Genomic DNA, 24590 nt, shown 5'->3' on the forward strand with positions numbered 1-24590 from the left:
AACCATTTAATTCCTTCCCCGTTGCCTCTGCGCTGAGTCTGATCAATTACCCATTTCTCGTCTACTCCTGCAACCCTGTCTAATATATTCTTAAAAGGCTGACTTTTAATGTGTTTAATATAGGCTCACTCTAGTCTGATGTTTTCACAATGCAGCAGTGTAGTGTGTTCTTCAATGATGGACACCTTGTTCTCCCGGTTAAAAGTGAAGCAACTATATCCCGGGTTCCAGAACTGAACCAAGGCTCTGATTAAGGGCTCATCAGTCTTAACCTAGAGTAAAAGTGCAATGTCACCGTACTGTTGGCTGAACTTTTATTTTCGATCATTCTTCCAACTGTCCCAGATATCTCGAAGCTCTTGAACATTATTCTGTTTTAGGCTGATAGAGGCATAATTAACCAGCTCTGACACATAGCTTCCTTGAAAATTGTCTCCCTTTTCCTTTTGGGTCTTCTCGGACCATAGTTGTACCTTAGGGTTTTTAATCTCTTTCATTACAACACATTTGTCCATTAATTTGAATTATTTTGTATATAACAAACGCTTTTTAGGGATCAATAGCCTCTTGTAATGATGCAAATGCTAGAAAACAAACACAAGGGTAAAAACGTTAGTAACATGAAAACATATAAATAAATAAGAAATGACGAAAGAAAAATAAGAAGAGTAAGAAGGAACAAAAACATGGTTTGGGTAAAAATGTCCTAGGGTTTGAAATATGGTTTCGGGTAGGCTCTATTTCTCCATAGCCTCCCGGTTTAGGTTCTAAAAAATGGTACCCGAGTTCTCATTGCCTGTACCCCCTTGGGCTTGCCAGACCCTTAGTCCTAAACCCATCACAGGCTTGTGTGGACTAAGTTAAACTCGAGATGACACATTCCCTTATGCCCATACGGAGAATAAATTCACACGAAGGCATAAGGTATATGAATCCCGAAGGCTACTTGCTAGGACCATACGGTGAATAAATTCACACAAAGGCGTCGCTTTCACCCCCACTTAAAACGGGTTTGAAGCTCGGGTTTATAGCTTTAAGTGAAAAAAAACTTTGAATGCTGAAATCATGAGATAAAGATTAGTACAACTATTCACTCGAAAATATAATCAAAAGTAAGTAAAAAGGATCAAAATATTACCTAAAAATTTAAACTTACCCTTTTCATTAAAAAGACAACTGGAAATTACCTTAGTTTGACTCACTTACTTGTGTCCCCAGCGGAGTCGCCAAGCTGTCGGAATCGTCTTTCGGTTGGGCCCCGGAATTGGGCTTCGACTTGGATTAAACGAATTGGAGTCGCCACCGATCATTTATTTAAAAGTAAATAGGTTGACCGGATACTTTAATTCTCACCTGATCTGCGTCTTACCAGTGATATGTCGGATTCGAGAGTCGGTTACAGTCAAGGAAGGGTTAGCACCCTTGAACTTCCCTTTCGGTACTACATAATTTCCAGTTGTCTTAAATTAAGAAAATCGTAAGCTTAATTAAAAAGGTAAAATGTGATCCGAATTATTTACCTTTGATTGATTGAACAAAAACCTTTAAAAACAAAAAAAAATGTTAGATCTGAGGTGAGAAACTAAATTGAATTAAAGTAAAGAGTGCGTAACTATGCATAATAATCAGAACACGAAAAGGAAAAAAAATAGGCTAAATAAAAATAGAGATAAAGACAAAATAAAACATAAATATAAAGGAAACAAAGACAAAAGCGTAAAAAATGAACAAATAATATGTACATACAACATATAAAGGCAAGAAGAAAATAACAAATAAGTAGATAGTAAAGTAAAAGAAAGAAAGAATAATAATGAAAACCAACCGAATAAAGATAGTCAAAATAAAACAAATACAATAGAAACAAAATAATGGTAAAAATACATGTACAATAATATAAAAGGGATAAATAAAAATAAAAATATTTACAAAAACAAGTAAAATAATAAAAATAAAAATATATATGTATAAAGAAAATATTACTAATAATAATATGTAGAAAAACAAACATATATAAAATGAATAAAATAAGGAAAATATAATTATATATACAAAAACGGAGGACTAAATTGAAGAGGAAAATAAATCAGGTGGCCAGATTAAAAGAAAATTGGAGTTTGAATTTAATTTTGGGACCAAATAGGACGTTTTAAGAGTTAGGGGGACCAAATGCGTAGATTACCCTATTCGCATAAAAACACGCGAGTCGTTTAGACCCATGGGTCGGGTGAGGCGTCTAATGGGTCCAACATAAATCCTATTTTTTAGAAACATGTTTCATTTCCCTCTCACCCATCTAAACGAATTAAAACACATCCCAACTAAAACCTCTGAAGAGCTTCAACGTGTTCTTTCTCACGAAGAACACATCCACCGTGGGAACCCAGAAACTGCCGTCGCCGCCTCGTCGGCCGCCGTTGAACGGTGCCGGCCATCGGCGGCGAAGCTTAATTTTTTTTTTATTTTTTCGAGAGCTTTTCTTCCGCTCTCTTCGAAAACCAAACTTGTTTTTGTCAAAATGGCCTCGGGAGGAGTAAATCTACAAAGGAAGCTCGAAAGCAACTCCTCCCCGATCCTCGACCGAGCACCTTACTTGTTACAATGAGTCAAAAACAACGACATGCACTGGCTAATATCGAATGAACAGGTAAAAAAAGTACATTTCTTTTATTTCCTTTCCGAAATCACTTTACAAACGATTTGGTTGCCTTGGTATTTCCCTACGTATCTCGCGTGTAATCTGTATGTATTCCGTGAAAAGCCGTGTGCTTGTTTGCGTTAATCTCTCTGTGTGTTCCCCCCCAAATCGTGTGATTACATTGAATATTTATAGCCTAGAATTTTAAGTATTTGATTCCTATTATGACTCTAACTCGGTGATGTTTGTTGGTGATGGATGTTGCGTGTGCTTACCTTGCGTCGAAGTATTCGAGGTTGACCAAAACAAACGGCCGATTGTAGAGTCCTCACACATGAGGGTTGCAGCGTTGCTGTGATGGAGTTAGGGTTCTAAAAAGATAAAACCCTAAATACGATCTACTGTAGACCGTTGGATCTCATCTAGATCCAACGGCCATTACTTTTGGCAGCTGAGGCGAGAGATGGACGAGCTAGGGTTTTTTAGCGTGGGTTTGGGTCTGGTATGCTGGGCCACTTGCTTTGTTCTTGGGCCACCTGTAAAATGTAATATCTTTGGTTAATAAAATAATAACACACATATATATAATATATACTATATAAAAATATATATGTATATTTCGGTTAGAAAAAGTGTGTCTACAAATATATATTTAATTATGAAAAGTATTAATTTTATTATAATTTATCTAAAATCAAATATTTATAAAAAATAAATTTTATTTAAATTAACCAAACAAATAATTTAAAATAATAAAAATTTAAATATTTGAAGCTAAATAACACGACCAATTTAATATATATAAATTAATATAGGGACAAGTCACACGATCCAACCCATGTCCTAAGCATACTCCTTGGACTATCATTACCTAAATTATTAATATCCACTTCGAAAAACGCGCTACTTACTTGTATCTCTACTGTTAAGCAACACGGTTTCGCCGCCCCCACTGGTGGCGCCCACCGTCATTCAAACTATAAAGCACACCGTAAACCCAAACGCTACGCTATTATCAAATATCAACCAAAAAATTTCAGACTCATGGGATCAAAATCTATATGCATTAAGCCTTTCCTTTCCCGCCTTCCAAATCACCGACCCAGAAAGTCGACCTCCAAGGTGACGCCGACGATATCCGCCGCCAGAAGATCGGATAGCGATGACCCAAACAGCTACTGCGGCGGAAGACGAAGGCGACCCGTCGATGAAAACATGATTGTTCTGCGGAAAAGAATACACGAGATGAAGATGATCGAGCGGAACTACGAGCCGCCGGCGGATTGGATGGAGTGGGAGAAACGTTATTACACGATCTACGATTCAATCATATGCGATGTTTTGGGTGTATTGCAGTCGATGTTGATGAATACCAGGCCGAGCTTCGCCTTGGGAATGGTTGCTTTGATGGTGTTGAGTTTGCCGACGTCGGCTGCTTTCGTTGTTTTGCATGCCGTTTACGTGACTAAAAGAATCGTCGAAACTGGGATTCATTTATGATATAAATTCCATATCAGAAGTGAAATATAATAGTTAGATTGTTGATATATAAATGGTCCCGACTATCACAACTTCTATTTTTCTCTGTAACAGTTACTTTCTATTGGCCGGCTATCACAACTTTCTAACTTTCAGCCAGTGGTGATGGATTTTCAAGTCCACCTCTGTCTTTTTTCTTCTTTTTCCAGTTAATTATTCTCTAATTATACTGGTTTTCAATTATATTTTAAATATTTGTAATAGTATTTTCTCTTGGCCTTCTCTCTTGTTTTTGAACTTTCGGTCTTCTCCTAAGTATGTGATTCTACATGATTTTTCGGTTAGTTACTTTTTCATTGTTTGGTTTCTTCATTCATTTGTATATGACGTTTCTTTGGTTGTCGGATATTTGTGCCGAATGGGATTTCAGTTATGGGGAGATCGATTTTTCAATCATCCACTTTGGATATTCTTCAGATTTTCTCCTCTATGTTTGGTGCTCAGGAATGTTGGAGTGATCTATTTCTGTATGTCATTGCTTTAACTGTTCACGCTTTTGCCTATCAGACTATCACTAGTTGATTACAATTACATTTTATTTATGTATTTGACAAGACGTTGTTGACATGCTCTTGACAAAAGAATATATCATAGTCCTAGTTAATAAAAAAATAGTCTCAACTATAGGGTTTTTATTTGTTGAGTCTCAAACAATTAAAAGTTATAAAATGATCATTTGGATTATAAGGTGTTGTTTTGTTGAGTATTCTTACTATCAAAAGTTGACTATTCATATGCACCAAGCTCATAATTTTTTCATTAAAAAATTGGTTGTCGTTTGAGCTAGACGTTAATATGTTGAATGAATGAATGGAGTATGATAAAATTTGATATCATAATCGTTTGAGATGTATTTTACAGACAACTTTCCATTTATATTATGTTGTCGAGAAAGTGCCTGAAACACTATGACACCGAGTCAGCGTTTGAAAGCAACAACAGTACTAGTAGACATCATTAAAATATAATTTTATCATAATCCATTTAGAATATTAACATCTAACTCAGACGTCTGTCAAATTTTTAAATAAAAAAGATCAAGTTTGGAATATATGAATAGTAAATGATCATTTTATAACTTTTAATAGTCAAAAGATTTAACAAAACGTTGTCTTATTGTCAGGGGATTATTTTATAATTTTTAATAATTTAAAGACTCGACAAAATAGTATTGTATAATCGGAAAACCTACCGATAAATTTATAATTGTATTCTGTAACATATTCAAAGAGGAATAAAGATATTATCCTCAAATATTGATTCTTTAGATTTAATTTTAACTAAATACATCCGAATTTGTTATTCTTACAAATAGGCCATTAGTTTTTTATTTTGCTCAAATTCAATTTGTGCATAGAAAGAAAATCAACAAATTTTATTTTAGTAGTATAATAAGAAAATAAAAAAAAACAACAACACGTGTGATACGTACACGTATAAATTTTTAAACAGTTATACGTGCTGAAATAAACTTAAACAATAATCGCTTCATTTTACTCAATATTTTTTTTGAATTAATCATTGATATCCGATCTTTAATTAAATTCTCAGTCTCAAAAAGATCAATTTTCTTTATTTTTAACCTTATTTATTTATTGCACATATTTATTAGGTTAAAAAAAAGTAATTCATGCTATATAAATTTTAATAAATAGATTACAAATAATAATACATAAACCGTTGAAACGAATTCCAGCAGTAATCGCCCAGTCTTTCTGGGTATTTTTAACGCAAAATCTTGCGCTCTCACACTTTCATCATCTTTGGTTGAATCCTTCGTCTTACTAAGATCTTTCCCCTTTAATTGATTATTTTCAATTTCACTATTTACTTAGTATCGTACATATTTATCAAGTAATTCATGTTACACAGATTTTAATATTTTGATGTGATGATTTCGTGTTTGTGAATTTGATACGGAAAAGGTAAAAATGTCTGGCGTATCACTTGCTATGGCTCTTAGGAGTGAGCATGATCACACCGTGGCGGCCGGAGAAAAACCTGAACGCAAACCGCATCAGCAGCAGCAATCGGAGGTGGGCAGCATAATGGGATCATTGCGTGTGATCGAACTCCAACTAGTGGTTTTCATTATGGTTTTCTCCATTAGTGGCCTCGTCCCACTCATCCATTTACTCTTCCCTGCCTTTGCCTCTGCTTATATAGTTGGTCTTTCGCGCTTCGCCTTCCCGTCCCGCCGTTATTTATCGACTGCCTCGCAAGACATTTTCCATGGCAGCAAACTCTTTAGGCTCTACGTGGTAGTCGGAACTACCGTAGGGCTTTTCTTGCCACTCTCGTACGTCTTGGGCGGCTTTGCGAGGGGCGACGATCATGATGTTCGAGCGGCTACACCGCACTTGTTCTTGCTTTCGTTTCAGATTCTAACGGAGAATGTGATCGGTGGACTGTCTTTATTTTCACCCCCGGTGAGGGCACTCGTACCGTTCCTATATACAGTGTCCGGAGGATCTTCGTCCTCATCGACTGGATTCACGATGTCTGGCTCAATAAAACTCTGCCTGTAGATGCACGAGTGAAGGTAATTTTCCTTAACAAAATTGGCTATTATCGACCCGTTTATTTTACGATTACACCGATTGTGCAGGACATGGTATGGCATTGGTTTGGGAAAGGGCTGGCGGTTGCGAACCTGTTGTACTTCTCTATCAATCTCTTCCTGTTTTTGATTCCAGGATTCCTTCCTCAAGCATTCGAGAGGTATTTTAAGGAAATGGTTGATATGCAGGGCGAGATGTCAGAGGATAAGCGTCCTACGGTTGCCAACAAGTCTCCGACCACCAATAAGAAAGTGGATTGACTCTCATATGTTCAATTGTTCCTCAGCTGTTACTCAAATCGGATGTAAGTGTTAGACAATTGCATTCGTTTGATCTAGACTTTTTAAAAGATTTTAATGTATATGATTAGTTGATTACTTTAGAGGTCTTATTCGAATACATCTGGCAGAGAAAAATACCAATAAATACTTAAATATATAATTACTATAATTATTAATATATTAATTTATGATTTAATGAATTATTAAGAAGATTATTTGAATAGTAAAATAAGCTGAAGGGTCAGGCCGGATCTAATACAAATTCATTTGACATGATTAGCTATTTTCGTGATATCCGAAGAAGTCAAGGGGCCTTTACCGAATTAACCCACATTGTTAGCAAAATAATTACGTTGCTAAACGTGAACCAAGTAATCAAACTCACATATAGTTAGCAAAATAAATATAATTACGTTGCTTAATACATATTTGGCTGTGTTGTAATTGTTGTAGGCATGATAAACAATGAGTCAACGAGATTCATTAGAATTTTTATAGGTAAAGTACACACATGGTTTCCCGACTATAGAGTATTATTTTATTAAGTCATCGACTATTAAAATTTATAAAATTGTCTCACTACTATAGAGTGTTGTTATTAAAAGTTATAAAATGATCATCGACTATTCATATGTTTCAAACTCGTCATTTTTCTTTAAAAATTGACGATCGTTTGAGCTGAACGTTAATATGTTGATTGAGATATAATAATATCATATTTTAATAATATCATATTTTAATAATATATAGTGACATCATCGTTGATTTCAAGCACTGACTCGACGACATAATATAAACGAAGAGTCAATCCACAAAATACAATTTAAACAGTTCTAAGATCATATTTTATCATATCTCAATCAACATGTTAAAGTCCAACTCCGACAACTACCAATTTTTTTAACGGAAAATGACAAGTTTAAAACATATGAATAGTTATGTGACCAATTTATAACTTTTAATAGTCGAATGACTCAATAAATCAATGCTCTATAGTAGGAGAACGATTCTATAATTTTTAATAGTCGAGAGACCCAACAAAACAACACTCTATAATTAAGTGACCATTTATTTACTTTACCCAATTTTCATCAATTAGCGTCGTAATTATGCTATTTTTAAGATCATGATTTTAAAGATAAAACTATAGATTTTCTATCCTTTTTTATTCTAATAAAATACTTTTTTTCATTCATCAGAAATTTTGAGCCTCACTCTTTCTACGTGAAAAATTCATTATAAGTTTACTAGAATTCCTATTAATCTTAAGTTTCTCATTATCGTAATTAATAATTTTTTATCAAATTAAAAGGAGTGAATTATTATTAATATATGTAATCAATTATTTTATATCTTTTGGGGTTTTTTTTAATTATTACACATGTCAGCTTCTTATTAGAATTTTTAACGAAAAAATGAGAGAGACTAACATTGTAGACTGATTGAAAATTGAGGGGTAAATTGAAAAAACGAAATAGTAAAGGGCTAAATTTATAACTTTAATTATAGTGTGAGGGCAAAATTTGTATTAAACCACCTCTTAAATTTCCCAGGTAAACCTATACTAAACAGTCGAAAAACCCTGCTTCCAATAGAAAAGAAAGACCCCAACAATTTTGTTTAATGCTGCTCTAGCAGTAATCTCTGCTGTCCCCGTATATACGCTCACAACGTACAAACATACGGTCCAAACTGTAATCCTCCATGGCTCTTCCACTTGGCAAGTTAACTATCCTTGTTGGTGCAGGTCCGTACAATCATCGCTCATCTCCAATTTTCCTTTTTTTTAACTCACGAATCAGTTATTGTTGCATTTTCCTTTTAGATTTCTTGTAATCAATTTTCGTTTGGTTTAGAGAAATTAAATATAGGATTTTAGAAAAGTCTTCGATATTGACTTATGGTTTGGGTTTTTGGATTTTCGTTGCTTAGTACTTTGATTGGTCGTGGAACCCGTTAGGAATGTGTGCTAATTTGTTGAAGTTTCAAAATTAATTGAATCCGTTTAAGCCCAGGCGCCTTACAAAGCTATAGTTTAGTGGTTTATTAGATGGTGTATTGGGGAGCTGGATCATAGCTGTGATACTGGGATATGAATCGGAGGAATCCTGTTTTTGTCATGATATAGAACAGCGAGCTCACGGGGCTTTATTCACCAGTTAGAAAAGGAAAGAAGGCTTCTGTTGCTAAGTTTAACTTAGAGCTTGCTTCTTTTCGTGTTTTAAATTGATGAATTGATTAGATGAATCATTGCATTGATGATTATTCTCAGACGTAGTATGCTCATATTTGAACATGTTATTATTTTTAATACGTTTTCTCCTTTATAGGAGTAATGTAGATACCAACTTGCCTATTCCTCTTGCTCATGATATTTGGAACTAAAAATTAGAAATTCTATGGTTTCAGTACTTTCCATCAGTAATCCTTTGTTTAAACGTTGGAGTGGACGGGCACTAAAATGGCGATTGAACTACGAAATAACATGGGCTAAGAAAAAAATCTGAAAACTAAAAGTTTCTATTGATTTGATTGTCAAATATCAATTCCTCGTTGAAGTTTGAACCATGTGAATTGTGTGAAAGTGGGATACTCCAGTTTTCGGGGCTGAATATGTTATTACTTTAATGTGTATATCCTTTTAGAGGAGTAAAGTAGCTAACAATTTTATATGCCTCTACTTAAATTAGTTATTGTTTGTCTTTTAGGAATTGTTGGCTCAATTCTTGCAAAAGAAGGAGGCATGCCAAGTGTTTCTGATTTTGTGTCTGGTGCTTTCAAGGTATTTTTCCACTTCTCTGAGCCGTGACTTAAAACTAAAGATATTTGTTTGTGTTCCTTAAAATATGTGAATTTCATATGATGGTGCATTTGCTTTCTTCCTGAATTTATAATTTTTTGTCTCCTGTTGCAGATTGCTTACCGGCAACTTAAGAATGATGATTCTACTTCGTCTGTAAAAAAGCCACGCAATAACTATTTGGTGGATCAGGTTTTTATTTGATCCTCTATCTCCTTTATGAGTGCTGAATAATATAATAATTATCTACTAAATTGGCCATTGTTTGTGTTTCTCGTATTTGGAAGTATTTCTGCTTGTTTGATTTGTGTGGTTCAAAACTGAATTGGCAATCGGAAAATTATGTAAACTGTTTTTATTAAGTTCTCTCTTCTTTTTCTTTATGGGCAGACCCTTGACTAAAAATTTTTTGGTTGAAAAGATATTTGTGATTGCCAGGTATTGATGATTGCAAATAAACGTATGACCTCTTTTTAGAGATGACAGTAGGTTGCAAATGCTTGAAAATTAATTTATTATGACATTTTAATATACAGATAGAGGGTGGCTGCATGCCAATTTACTAGAGTATAAAATTTTATATTAATTTCAATAATGAAAATAAAATGTTAGCATCAGATCTGGAAATTTGGAAGATTCAAGTTTGTGTGCATTATTGATTATCCTATGTATTTTCATGCTTTTGTTACTTTCTTGAGCTAAGTATTATTGATAATGTTAAGCAATCATGATGCATTTTGTTATTAATTCTGCGTGCCTATCATTTTGTTGGTGATGACACCTTACTTCCCTCTCGATACTTGCTTTAGTATTAAAATTTGTATGATTATATCTTGTTTTACTTGTTTTTGTTTACAGGTTAACAGCCTTAGGCAGGAACTGCAAATCTTGGCATCAAACAGACCAATTACAATTGTTACTGGACGTGGCACAGGTTATTATTGCTACCATTTTTTTGACAGTTTAAGGGGAAAATATTGTTGTATCTTGCACTAAATGAAACACTTTCTAACTAGAAATTTTAACAATATTATTCCAAATTTTATTTTCTTGTCATCCTTTCATGCAATATGCACGACTATTTTGGATCCATAGTTCTCTACAAATGATCAAATAAAGTTTTATTAGTATTCATAATTTTGTTGGAGACATGATAACTTCCACTGTAGATAAATTATATTCAACACTATCCAGTTCCTGAGCATTATTTTGGGGAATGTTTTTGTTGAATGCAGGTACCAGTAAATACGGCATAATTATTGTTGTTGTTGTAGTTGGATATGGCTATGTTTGGTGGAAGGTAATGAACTTTTATTCCCTTCTGAATGTACTTATGTGTGTAGATTGTTAGGGAGCAAACTAATAACATGGTTGTATTCTGTGATAACTGATCTGCATAAAAATTTGTCACATTTGCCTTTTCTTATCGGCCATGGTAGATTGCTTTGCCAAGTTCAAGAAACCTTTTCTTTGCTTTCAGTTGGGTTGTTATATTTCATTTTATACACTTATAGAGTTCATTGTTTTTCTCATTAATCCCTACTTTTTCTCCAATAAGTATTTTGTGTAGATTTAAGATCGATGAGAAATTGTTTTGCCACTTGGACATGGTATAGATCTTGCATCAAATTAAGTCTTTGAAATTTGAGCAGTTGGTCTGAGAATTTTATTAGGAGTGATGGATGACAGTCTCAGCAATTGAAGCTGATGGATTGATGGTTATACATACATATTAGCACTGAAAAATTTTCACAAGAGTTTAAGATGTGATCCAGAGAAGTATTGGAAGTATTGCTTCGATAAACATTCAAATAAATGGTTTGCGTAAAACATGTGTCTTTACTCTTGGATATAATTTATATTCCTTGACTGGTTTCAGGGTTGGCGACTTCCTGATATGATGTTTGCAACGAGGCGTAGTTTATCTGATGCACGTGACGCCATAGCGAAGCAGCTTGAGAGTGTTTATTCGTCCATCTCGGCAAGTGTTTCTTTTACTGCATAACTTCTCATTTAAATTTGTTCATACACTGCTTACATCTATGAATGGTCATTCCATGAAGGTTTTAAGTACCAAAGTACATGATTTTGGCATCCATATATATATATGTTTTTCCTAGAAATTGACCAAACTCTCCTTTGACCCTCTTCCTTTTTTCAAAAATTTTTCTTTGTTTCCTTCTAGGTTACCAGACGGCAGCTATCCTCAAGAATTGAGAGCGTGGATAATCGTCTGGATGAAATTGCTGAAATTACTGCTACTACACGAAAGGAGGTGAGATAAAAAATTGTAGTAGAAGCTTAAGTTTTATGTATCGGTCCCATTTTTATTCACTGACAATTGATTGAGTTTTTTTAGGTTTCTCTGATACAAGATAAATCGAAGATGCTCAACACCAATGTTCAATCCGTTCGCTATGTTGTCCAAACTCTGGTAAGCCTGTTTGGTAATTTTAAGAATTGATTTTGTTGCATGTTATACTTTTTAGATGTGAAACTAAGACGACCTTCTCTCTCTTTTTTGTTTGTGGGGTTGATATGCAGGAAAGTAAGATTAAAAGAATAGAAGGGAAGCAGGTAATTCTTACATTAAACAAAAATACAGAGTGCAATTTAAACGAGATTCGTGACTGTTTTCATTGCTTTTATTAATGTGTATGTTTTTCTATCATCTTCATAGGATATGACAAACGAAGGAGTAAACTGGTTGTGTGATTATGCCCAGACTATGGAACGGAATAAACCCACCGATCGTATCCAGGTTTGTTTATGTTATGCATCTGATCTGATGAACTATATGTTTTGCATTATCTCTCTTTCTTTCAGTGGTATCTATTTGTCAAGATTTTGTTATGCTATTGCTAATGAATATATTGTGGTATGATTGAGCATGAAGCTAAACCTATGAACAGATGATTATTTTTCTTTTGGATCACTGCCAATCACAATCACATTTCTACTGCTGTGTTTTTATATTCACTTATTTTAGACGTTGGCTTTCATGTTGGTTCTTATGCTCAATGTTCATCACCCTGGGTGTTATTTAACTCTTGCAGGCTTCATCCGCAAGCTCCTCCAGACCAGCTCTTGAAGCCCCAAAGAAATCACCGTCTAGGGTCAGATTCTTTTTCTCTTTAATGCATGGTCTGATGAATGATTACTTGCTCTGAAATTAAATAATGGAACTTGGAAGTTTGGTTCAAATGATATATCATGGGTCAGTATTTATCCAAAAAAAAAAAATCATGGGTCAGTAAATATCAGGCTCGCAAATGATAAATCAGATGTTGAAACTACCTGTTGTTTTCTAACAAGTATTTTCTTTGTGTTTAAGCAGAGTGGATCTTTGCCTCCCATTGTACCAGTAGAATTGCCATCATTATCTCCATCACCAGATTCCAATGGGACTCCCAAGGTTAGTTGACTTCACAGAATCCTGAATTATGAGATTTAAGAAAACAGAGTATTACTGAAGTAGTTCTGTAAAATGAAGGGGAAGGGTGGCAATGTTATAAGAAAAACCTATGCAATAGCAGATTTTTGGTTGTCTCATATCTGGCCTTTTATTTAATCTTTACTCAACAATAAGACTTATATGTCATCAATTTTTACACTATATTGTTAATGATTTTTGTCATGTTTATCTCTGTATGCATTGAGAAATTTGATTCCACTTATAAATTGGTCTTTGCAATCTATGTTGCTCCGACTTTTCATCACAGACATGTATGTAAATATGACCCGGAGAATCCTCCGAAAATTTAGAAAAAAATGAATTTACCTACGACACTCACACTTAACTTTGAGCTACATAGATTGGAATCAAATCATGGCATCAAGTCCAAAACCAAATGGTTCATCTAGAACAAGTTTTCGTCCCTTTAAGTAAATCCTTACTCTCCCATTTGGTTTCTGGCAGGTTAAGAGATCTCCGAGAAATGCAATATCCAGCTCTGGCCTTAAGGTTTTAACCCTATGTCTCTCTGTAACAATTGGTATCAGTGTGTCCTTTTGATGGTTTCAATGGTTACATTACATATCTGGTTTTCAGGAAGTAGGTGAATCAAACAGCCATGATGTCAGCAACGTGAATCGGACTCCAGAAGACAATACCAATGGCTCCTCAAGTTCTGGTTTCTTTGAGACAATGTTTTCCGGACGGACTAGTTCTTTTCATTTCCTCGCAAGAACTCGCAGCGCAACTAATGCTGTGCTACAACAGATGAGAGGATCAAGTGGACAACAACAGTAAACATCTTATTTTCTGCTTGATTGGTATAGATGAGCTTTCCAGGCCTCAGGATTGTCTTAAAGACTCTTCAGTTCCCTTCAATTTGACCTGGAAATTTTAAAATCCGAAGTGACTCATCCTTCCATTTGATAGGTCTACTAAAAGTTAAACTGGAGTGGGTGCTGAATTTTGCAGAGATGGTTGGGTTCAAATAAATGCTGTATTTTAGATTTTTTATTTTATTTTATTTAGATCATAGATTAAAGATTTAATGGATCATACACTTTCATCAATTAATTGCTAAAAAATAAATAAAATATCTCATCCTATGTGGTATGCTTTGGTTCGGTTTTGGCAATAAGATGCAGTTGTATTTAGGCGTCAAATCAAGTCTAGGTATACTAAGTTTGAATTACGCCATAACGTAATATCTTTCAGTTTTCAGTTGAGATTTTATTCTTTGTTTAAATTTCAATTCGTTGGATAGAACTATGATTGTATTTGTAACTTCAGGAAAAGGACCATTGTTGTATAAAAGTTTTAGTATCAAAATTAATGTGGCTTGAGATTATAATTGAAAGAAGAAATTATATAATGTAAGATTATGAAATAAGATTATCGAGAATATTTTATTATTCGGAACGTAAGATTATTGTCATCATGTTAGTCTCCCTAATGGTCCTTAAACGTTATTTGGTTAGTGTGAGTGCTTCAAGTATACCTGAAAATCCAAACCAAAGGTTTAGTTGAATGCAGACACGAAAACAAAGAACGGGAATATTGCACACAAAAGAAAACGTTAAGTTGTATTCCTCAAAATTCAGTGTTCGAATGAGGTGGGAAAATGCCTCCTTACATCTAATACTCATAATTAATTATATCGACGATTAAGGTTGAATCATATTTACATAATCTCCCTATTTAAGGAAATTATATCATATCTATCATTACATTATATATATGAGAGATTACATTAATTACGAAAGAAATCAAAAAGAATATTTTATGGACATCAAATCAAATGTCTTTTCTTGTCGTGAGCTTTTTAGCATTCTTCAAAGGAAGGGAATGAGATTGGATAAGTCCAATATCATATTAATGATGTCTTGGGCAGCTCAATGTATACTAGTCTCGATCTTGGACTCACGGCCTATGACACTATTTAAAACTATATTTTATTAAATTATTATTGTTACATAACGTAATATTATCTAGATTTTAATTTTATTTGAGAAAAGGACTGATTAATAAAAAAAACAAAGTGTAAATTGTTCAAATTACGGGGTTATTTAATTTAATAAGGTTAGTGCTCAAAATATATTTTTCAAATATTAGTGACTAAAACGAAAATATTGATAAACTCGAACAACTAGTTATGTAGTTTACCCTAGTCTAGTAAGTAAATAAAACCGGCGACGAGGGGTTGTATACGTTGCTAAATGCTAACCATGTAATCGAACTCGTAAATTACCTCAATTCAAACAACAAAGCAATCAGAAAACCCAGTAATCACTGGAAAATACTAATTAATTTGTAATTTTAAAAAACCAATTTCGTTTCTTTGTTCTGTAATTTTTGTTTCACGGTACTTTAGCAGTCGTCTCTATTCTCCCCGTATATACGCTCACAACGTACAAACATACGGTTCAAACCGTTGTCGACCATGGCTCTTCCTCTTGGCAAGTTAACTATCCTCGTTGGTGCAGGTCTGCCCAATCATCTCTCTTCTCCAATTTTTCTTTTTCTTTTTCCTTTTGACTGACGGATCAGTTATTGTTCCGTGCAATCGGGTTTTGTTTGGTTTAGTGAAACTAAGTTTAGTGTTCGATCTGGAGTGGTGTTTTGTTGTCGGGACTAATGTTGTTCAGTGTTTAGATTGATTGTGAATCTGTAAGAAATGTGTGCTCCGGTAAAGTTACGCTTTAGTGCTCTATTAGATAGTGTATTGGGGAGCTGGATCATTGTTGTGGTACTGGGATGTTAATTGGATTGCAAAAATGGAATCTTGTTTTTGTTAGCTGAAAGATGATCCACTTGCTGGAAATTGTTAGAAACAACGAGGCCAGTGGGCTTGAATTTTCGATTAATTCGTAAATGTCCTTAAAACAACGATTTAGCAATCTGATTGTGAAACATTTTTTATACCAGTGGAGAATGGTCCTATCTACTTGTTATGATATGAGACAGTAAGCACACGGGGGATTTACTTTTTCGTGTTCTTAATGGATGAACTGGTTAGATGAATCATTGCATTGATGATTATGTTCAAAATAGCATGTCCATATTTGAACATGTTACTATTTTAATATGTATTCCTCTTCAGAGAAGTCATGCAGCTACCAATTTAGCCATGTATCTCGTTCGTATGATTTTTGGCATTAAAATTTAGAAACACTACAGTTTCAAGATTTTCCATACATTTTTTTATAGAAAGATTTTCCATACATAATCCTTTGTAAAAACGTTGTGGTGGACGAATCCTAAGATGGGGGTTGAACTACCAAAATAAAACGGGTTAAAAAATTCTGAGAACTAAAAGTTTCACCTTTTGTGAAATATTGATGGCTTGTTGAACCATGTGAATTGCATGGAAGTAGGATAGTCCAAATTAGGGGCTGAAGATGTTATTACTTTAATGAGTATTCCCTTTTAGAAGAGTAATATAGTTAACCATTTTGATATGCCTCTACTTAAATTAGCCATTTTTTTTTTTTTAGGAATTGTTGGCTCAATTCTTGCTAAAGAAGGAGGCATATCAAGTGTTTCTGATTTTGTCTCTGGCGCTTTCAAGGTATTTTTCCACTTTTCTGAGCCATGACTTAAAACTAAAGACTTTTGTTTGTGTTCCTTAAAATATGTGATTCTGAGATGATTGTGCATTTACTTTATTCCTGAATTGGTAATTATTTGTCTCCTGTTGCAGATTGCTTATCGGCAACTTAAGCATGCTGACACTACACCGTCTGGAAACAAGCCACGCAATGACTATTTGGTGGCTCAGGTTTGTATTTGATCTTCTATGTTGATTATGAGTGCTGAATAATAATCTGAGTATCTACTAAATTGACAATTGTTTGTGTTTCTGATATTTAGAAGTATTTTTGCTTGTTTGATTTTTATGGTTGAAAACCAAAATGCCAACTGGAAAATGATGAAAAATGCTTTTTTATGAAGTTCTATTTCATTATGGATGATTGCAAATATAACCTTTCTTTAATGATGGCAGTAGGTTGCAAATGCCTTGAAAATTAATTTATTATGAAATTTTAATTTACTGTCACTGGGTGACTGCATGGCAATTTTACAAGAGTATAAATTTTTATTTTCATTTGAATCACAATATATATATATATATGGCCAAAAAAATAGCATGAATTGTGGAAAATTGGCAGATTAAGTTAATGTACATTATTGGTTATCCTATGTATTTTCATGCTTTTGTTACTTTCTTGAGCAATATATGATTGATAATGTTAAGCATTTATGACATTTTTGTTATTAATTCTGTGTATATCATATCAGCGATGACAACTCTCTATTATCCTTATATATTATTTTTAACTTTTTTTTTTCATTTATAGGTTAATAGTCTAAGGCAGGAACTACAAATCTTGGCTTCAAACAGACCAATTACAATTGTTACTGGACGTGGAACAGGTTATGATTGTTTCCATTCTTAATCTTGCAAATTTGCAATAAATGAGACATCTTCTAACTAGAATTATTAGCAAAATTATTCCAAATTTTATGTTCTTGTCATGCTTTTATGTAATATGCACAACTAATATGGACCTGTAGTTCCACACAAATGAGTAAATAATGACTATCCTTTTATATTCTTACTAATTTTTTATATATGATAACTTTCAATATGTATCAATTATATTCAACACTATCCAGTTCCTGAGCATTATTTTGGGGAATGTATTTGTCACTTGCAGGTACCAGTAAATACAGTATAATCATCGTTGTTGTCGTAGTTGGATATGGCTATGTTTGGTGGAAGGTAATGAACTTTTATTCCTTTTGAGTGTATTTATGTGCTTAGGTTATTAGGGAGCAAACTAAAAAGATGGTTGAAATCTGTGATTATTGAGCCACATGAAAATTTCTGGCACATTTGCATTTTCTTTGGTAGATGGCTTTGCGAAGTTCAAGAAACCTGTTCTTTTCTTTCGGTTGGTTTGTTATATTTCTTTTTATACGCTTATAGAGTTCATTGCTTTTCTCATTAATCCTGACTTTTTCTCCAGCGAGTAATTTTTTTAAATTTAAGATCAATGACAATTGTTTTGCCACTTGGACATGGTATGGATCTTGCAACAAATCAAGTCTTTGAAATTTGAGCAGTTGGTGAGAATTTAATTCGGAGTGAGTATGACAGACCCAACAATTAGAGCTGATGGATTGATGGTTACGTATTAGCACTGAAATTTTTCACCATAAGAGTTTACAATGTGTTCCAGAGAAGTATTGGAAGTCTGCACAGATAAACATTCAAATAAACTACTTGCATAAAAAAATGCATAATTACACTTGGCTATAAGTTATATTCCTTAACTGGTTTCAGGGTTGGAGACTTCCTGATATAATGTTTGCAACAAAGCGTAGTTTATCTGATGCACGTGAAGCCATAGCCAAGCAGCTTGAGAGTGTTTACTCGTCAATCTCGGCAAGTGTTTCTTGTACTAGCATTAACTTTTATCATTTAAATTTGTACACTACCAAAATCCATGAATGGTTACAGTATATGAAGGTTTCAAGTACCAAATTACATGATTTTGGCTTCCATATTTATGTCGAGGTTTTTCCTAGAAATTGACTGAATTCTCCCCTGGCCCTTTTCTTCTCTTTTCTTGTTCCCTTCTAGGTTACCAGACGGCATCTATCCTCGAGAATTGAGAGTGTGGACAATCATCTGGATGCAATTGCTGATATTACTGCTACTACTCAAGAGGAGGTGAGATATAAGATTGTAGTAGTAGCTTAAGTTACATGCATAGGAGGACTCATTGTTATTCACTGAAAATTGAACGAGTTGTATAGGTTTCTCTGATACAAGATAAATCAAAGATGCTCAACAGCAATGTTCAATCTGTTCGTTATGTAGTTCAAAATCTGGTAAGCGTATTTAATAATTTGAAGAATTGATTTTGCTGTATGTTATACTTTCTAGATGTGAAACTGAGATGACCTTTCTATTTGTATGTGTGTGTGTTTGGGGTGGGGTGGGGGGTTCAATATGCAGGAAAGTAAGATTAAAAGAATAGAAGGGAAGCAGGTAATTCTTGCATTAAACAAAAATACAGAGTGCAATATGAACATGAGTCATGACTGTTGCCTTTGCTTTTGTTAATTTATATGGTTTTCTATCATCTTCATAGGATATGACAAACGAAGGAGTGAACTGGTTGTGTAATTATGCGCAGACTATGGAACAAAATATACCCATTGATCGCATTCAGGTTTGTTATGTTATGTATCTGATCTGCAATGAACTATGTGTTTCCCATTAGATCTCTTTCTTTCATCCATCAAAATTTCATTATGCTAATGAATTGATTGTGGTGTACTTACACATGAAGCTATACCGTAAGAACCAACCATTATTCTTCTTGATGACAATCACTGTTCTACTGTTTGTTTTTAGATCCTATGCTCATGTTTCATCGTGCTGAGTGTTATTTCACTCTTGCAGGCTTCACCAGCCAGCTCCTCCAGGCCAGCTCTTGAAGCCCCTACGAAAACACCGTCAAGGGTTAGATTTTTTTTCCTCTTTAATGCTTGGTCTGGTAAAAGATTACTTGCTTGGAAAATAAATAATAAAACTCAGCAGTTCGTTTCAAATTTGTTCGACCAAATATTCGTCAATCGATCTTAGGCTTGTTAATGAGAAATGAGATGGATACATGATATTGAAAGCAATCCTTTTCTTATTTTTCATATCTGGTTTATTTGAATGATGTTAAGATTCAGTTTGTGCTAACCAAGTGGTTGAAACTTCCAGTTGTGTTTTAACAAGTCTTTTCTTTGTGTTTAAGCAGAGTGGGTATTCACCCCTCATTGTACCAGTAGAGTCGCCATCGCCATCACGAGCTCCAAATCCTTCTGATTCCAATGGAACTCCCAAGGTCAGTTCTCGAGTAATTTGGTTCCGCGTATATTTTTATAGGGAAAGGTGTGACTTACATTATACCCGACAATCACACTCAAGTAACATAGTTGAGAATCATGGATCAGTCCGAACCAATTTCTTGATCTAAAACAAAATTTCTTCCCATGAATAAACCCTTCTCCTTGATTTGTCTTCCGACAGGTTCAGAGATCTCCGAAAACTGCAATCTCTGCTTCCGGTCTTAAGGTTTTAACCCTTTTCATTCACTTATAACAATTGGCATCAAATGCACATCCTATATGGCTTCAATGGTTACATCTCACTGGTTTTCAGGACGTAAGTGAATCAAGCAGCCATTATGTTGGAAATGGGAACCGAATTCCCGAAGGCAGCGCCAATGGCTCTTCAAGCCCTGGTTTCTTTGGGACAATGTTTTCCGGTCGAAACGCTTCTTTTCCTTTTCTCACAAGAACTCGTAGCGCAACAAATGTGTTGCCACAACAGACGGGAGGATCAAACGGACAGCAAGCGTAAAGAGTTTATTTCCTGCTTGATTACAATTTTATGTTCATAGAGATGGGGTTTTCCAGGTCTCCGAATTGACTGAAGAGTCTTTCGTGTCATTTCAATTCGATCTGGAAATTTTAAAATTTGAACCGAATTCGAATATATGAAGTCTACAAAAAAAGAATATAGAATAATTATAAAAAAGGCTTAAAACTATTGCATGTATAACGAATCACAGTCCAAGAAAATTTAACAAAACAACAAAAAACATAAAAGATTGGATATCGTCTATCAAGACAATGTGATCGAGTGATGTACAAAGCCACCACTTAAAACTTTCAGATTTTTTTTTCTGATATAGGTTAATATCTCAATTTCTCTCTTGTCCTTTCCATGGTTTAAATTTTCTTTTTCCGATGTAATTATTTTCTTTCCCTTTTAATTTTTATTTTACTTATCTTATAAATTTTTATTGACCTTATCATGGTACAACATTGATTAGACGATGGAGATTTTAAGTTAGAGTAAGATAAGTTAATATTTTAATTTGAGTTTTGCCGAGTTCGAGAAAAATCAAATTAAGAAGAAAAAAGAAATAAATATGTTTTGGCATCAGTTCCGCCTCAAATGATGGCAAGAAACCAAGCCAGAAAAGAAAAACCATATTCTCCTCATCTTCTTCTTCTTAGCTCAGGCTCCGTCGGTTGATAACACTATAATGGAGACCAGTGGGAAGAAAGGGCTCTTCAGAAGCAAGCTACCGATGTCTTTCTGTCGAGTCGTGACCAAACCCGAGGTGGTTTCCACAATCTCAAACACCGACCAGAACATGGCAAAGACAAACTATTTGGCGATTCCAGTGGTGTCCAACCAACCAACCAACCAACCGGTTTCCATCAACAGAAGCTAGTAGTGTCTTACTTTAAGTCACCGAGCTTTTACGACCAGAAGGGCTATGGAAATGAAAGATGGGGTCGGGAAGAAGAAGAAGACGTTGATTCCATGGCCACCTCCTACAGGCAACGTTTTCAGCTTGATGGGCTCGACGACTGAATCTCCGCCATGGCTGAGTTTCACAGACTTGTTCTTCACTAGTTATAATCTACTAGCTTTTACCTACTCATATTTATATAAACAAGGATTAGTACACTTCTAGTGATGAGTTTCTATCCATCCTCAACTGTATATCTCTTCTATGGCTCTAGTTTGTACATGCTTTTGTTTTATGTATAACAAGCACTGCAAATTATGGGTTTTAGTCCCCAATTATTATCTATAAACCTCCTAGAATTCAGATAATTACGTAGTAATATATTCGTTAAGGTATTCCTAGTTATTAAATTTATGGAATTATTATAAGATGATTATTATAATATTATATTTAATTATAAAAATTTAATAAATTTAAAAATAAATTTATAATATCTCAGCAGAATTTAATGATCATTTTTATCACAATTCAATAAATTTAATATTTATTTAAAAAATTTATAGTTATTTTATAACTTTTAAAAATAACTTCTTATAACAATTTAAATAAGGGTAAACTACTCCAATGGTCACTAATGTTTGGGTAAGTTTTTTGTTTTCGCCACTGATGTTTCAAAAGTTATAAATCGGTCACTAACGTTATCATTTGTTACAAATTAGTCACTCGTCGTTAACAGGCGTGACGGAAAATACACGTGGCCTATTAACTGCAGTTAATAGGTTTACCTGAATGATATAATTACATAAATAGTCCATGTTATTTATATATTCTTTCAATTTGATCATAGTTTTAATAAATTAAAATATATTTATTTTTAATTCTTATAAATAATGATATATTTTTATACAAAATAATTAAATGTTTTTTTGTTATAAAAACAAAAAAAATAACGTGATCATATTATTATTATTGATATGATGAAAAATTAGTACTAAATCATGCTCTATATATAGGAAAACAATTTTACATGAATCGTTGCCAAAGAATTTGTTTTTCTTTTCCCGATTCGATATATCGTAAAGTTTGTTACTTTTATCGATACTTCCTATTTCATGGAACATGTATTTGTATTTACAGTAAATCATTTCTGTTGGTGCCAATACTTTTTTCCATTGATCAATGTAGGTTTTCAAATCCTATGGTTGGACGCTACCTTCGATTTTAATTTCGTTGTTATTTGCCACTGGCCCGAAAGCTTTCCTCATGGCACTAGCACTTTCACTTGGGCAGTCGACGATAACTTTGGTCTTCAAAACGATCTCGGGAAAGACACGAAGCAAGCAAAAGCGTAATGCCAGAGTGAGGAAAGTGAAAAAATACGCATCGCGACGCACCGTGAGAAATGTTAAAAGGGAGAGAGAACATGAAGGCTCGAATAATAGAAAGGGAATGAAGGAGGGTTATCAATCATGGACTGTCGATGACGATTCTCTCAACGAGAGTGACCAAGGCAGAGCTCGATGGCATGGGATCGATGAGAACACCGTCAACAGTTGAAAATGGACGACAACAGACCGCAAAGGTGAAGGACAAGTCTAGTATGGAACAAAACAAAAGCAATGAACCTTTTCTGTTGAGATTGTTGATTGTTGTGCTCCCATTTTTAAGTTCGTGGACAAAGTTGTTTTGGTGACTACGTTTACTGCAAGCCTAGTGGGAACGTGACATCTTTGATTTTTTGTGTGCAGCATATTTGCTCGTTTCGGTTCCGGTTCTCAGCTGTGCTTGAGGCCAGAATCACACGTGTATGCGTGTGAATAATACTTATTGAAAATTGATTCAAACCACACTATTTAGTTCCATTTTCTTAAATTCGATTTGATTTTCAACATTTTCATATTGATTCATAAATCCACAACAATTAGACGAACAATTAAATGTACATTGACACATGGATTAATTAAAGAATACTTTTAGGTATTCTTTCGATTAAAATGTATACATAAAATATTTTTTGATCAAAATACGTACTTCAAATATTCAATTTTTTCCATTTAAGTTCTGAAAAAATTGACACATGGATTAATTAAAGCACAAATTAGCTACTTAAATGAAAATGATAGTATAATTTAGGTACCTAATTTGACCAAAATGATAATTTTAGGTGCTTCAATGAAAAATATAATATACTTTAAGTAATTATTTATGATATAAACCTAAAAATATATTTCTCAAGTTTCTTGGAACAAAAGTTACTTTACTTATAAATACCGTTCACAATTTGGAAAAAAAGAACCCTGCGGTTTTTTTTCCTTTTCAAATTTCAATGACGGTGCAAGCTACCATGACAAAAAGAAGAAAGGAATCGCCATTAGCATCAAGGGTTGATAAACTTCCTGCGCATATCTTGAGATCAATCTTCAACAGGTTAAGTTTCGATGATCTTGTTCAAGCCAAATATGTTTGTCGTTCATGGAACTTACTTGGAGACGAGCTTACTTCAAAGATGCCGTGACTCGTGATGATATCATCGATGAATATTTCGAGAGCTTTACATATTGGGTAACTAATGGAGATTTTTTTCTTCCGATAATCGTCAAGTCGAACTAGGTCGTTATAGATTCGTGATAGAATTCATTTCAACCACAAAACAAAAACAAATTGAATACATCCGAAAGATAGATTTGAAATAATAAAAATAAATCGGCCGAAGGTCTGGCTTCTGCCCGAGGAAAAGCAAATTTTCAGCTCGTGTTATATCCGATGATACGACTGCATTTGCTTTAATCACGATGAATTCATTAGGTGGTGTAAATTGTTGCTTATAGCTAATTCATTTTGGAGCTCTGATTGCCTCTATCTGCAAAAAAAGCCATAGGGATTTCGATTTCTAATGCTTGTAAATATTTTATAAATAGATTTATGCCGTCTTATTGAGAGCCCCTTAACATTATTAATATTCCTGTATTTCCTCGTGCTTCGGTATA

General features: G+C 34.0%; 3 protein-coding genes and 1 pseudogene across 3 annotated transcripts; all 4 read left to right on the forward strand.

Moving 5' to 3' along the window:
- The first annotated feature begins 3670 nt into the window (after positions 1-3670).
- On the forward strand, positions 3671-4276 carry LOC120150395. The gene has a single exon (XM_039163074.1). The coding sequence runs from the start codon at positions 3683-3685 to the stop codon at positions 4136-4138; it is 456 nt and encodes a 151-aa protein (XP_039019005.1). The 5' UTR covers positions 3671-3682; the 3' UTR covers positions 4139-4276.
- Positions 4277-6108: 1832 nt separating this feature from the next.
- On the forward strand, positions 6109-6998 carry LOC120150617 (annotated as a pseudogene).
- Positions 6999-8695: 1697 nt separating this feature from the next.
- Positions 8696-14309, forward strand: LOC120150642. The gene is made up of 14 exons (XM_039163284.1): positions 8696-8766; positions 9728-9801; positions 9934-10011; positions 10678-10753; positions 11055-11119; positions 11699-11800; positions 12005-12094; positions 12179-12253; positions 12364-12396; positions 12500-12580; positions 12876-12935; positions 13157-13234; positions 13739-13783; positions 13871-14309. The coding sequence occupies exons 1-14, from the start codon at positions 8724-8726 to the stop codon at positions 14069-14071; spliced, it is 1101 nt and encodes a 366-aa protein (XP_039019215.1). The 5' UTR covers positions 8696-8723; the 3' UTR covers positions 14072-14309.
- Positions 14310-15531: 1222 nt separating this feature from the next.
- LOC120150641 lies at positions 15532-20770 on the forward strand. The gene is made up of 14 exons (XM_039163283.1): positions 15532-15756; positions 16768-16841; positions 16974-17051; positions 17632-17707; positions 17992-18056; positions 18621-18722; positions 18921-19010; positions 19097-19171; positions 19299-19331; positions 19435-19515; positions 19749-19808; positions 20095-20181; positions 20367-20411; positions 20499-20770. Exons 1-14 carry the CDS (start codon positions 15714-15716, stop codon positions 20697-20699), a joined length of 1110 nt encoding a protein of 369 aa, XP_039019214.1. The 5' UTR covers positions 15532-15713; the 3' UTR covers positions 20700-20770.
- The last annotated feature ends 3820 nt before the right edge of the window (positions 20771-24590 follow it).

The sequence above is a fragment of the Hibiscus syriacus genome, unplaced genomic scaffold (genome assembly GCF_006381635.1).
Source record: "Hibiscus syriacus cultivar Baekdansim isolate YM2019G1 unplaced genomic scaffold, ASM638163v2 tig00111022_pilon, whole genome shotgun sequence".
Classification (NCBI taxonomy): domain Eukaryota; kingdom Viridiplantae; phylum Streptophyta; class Magnoliopsida; order Malvales; family Malvaceae; genus Hibiscus; species Hibiscus syriacus.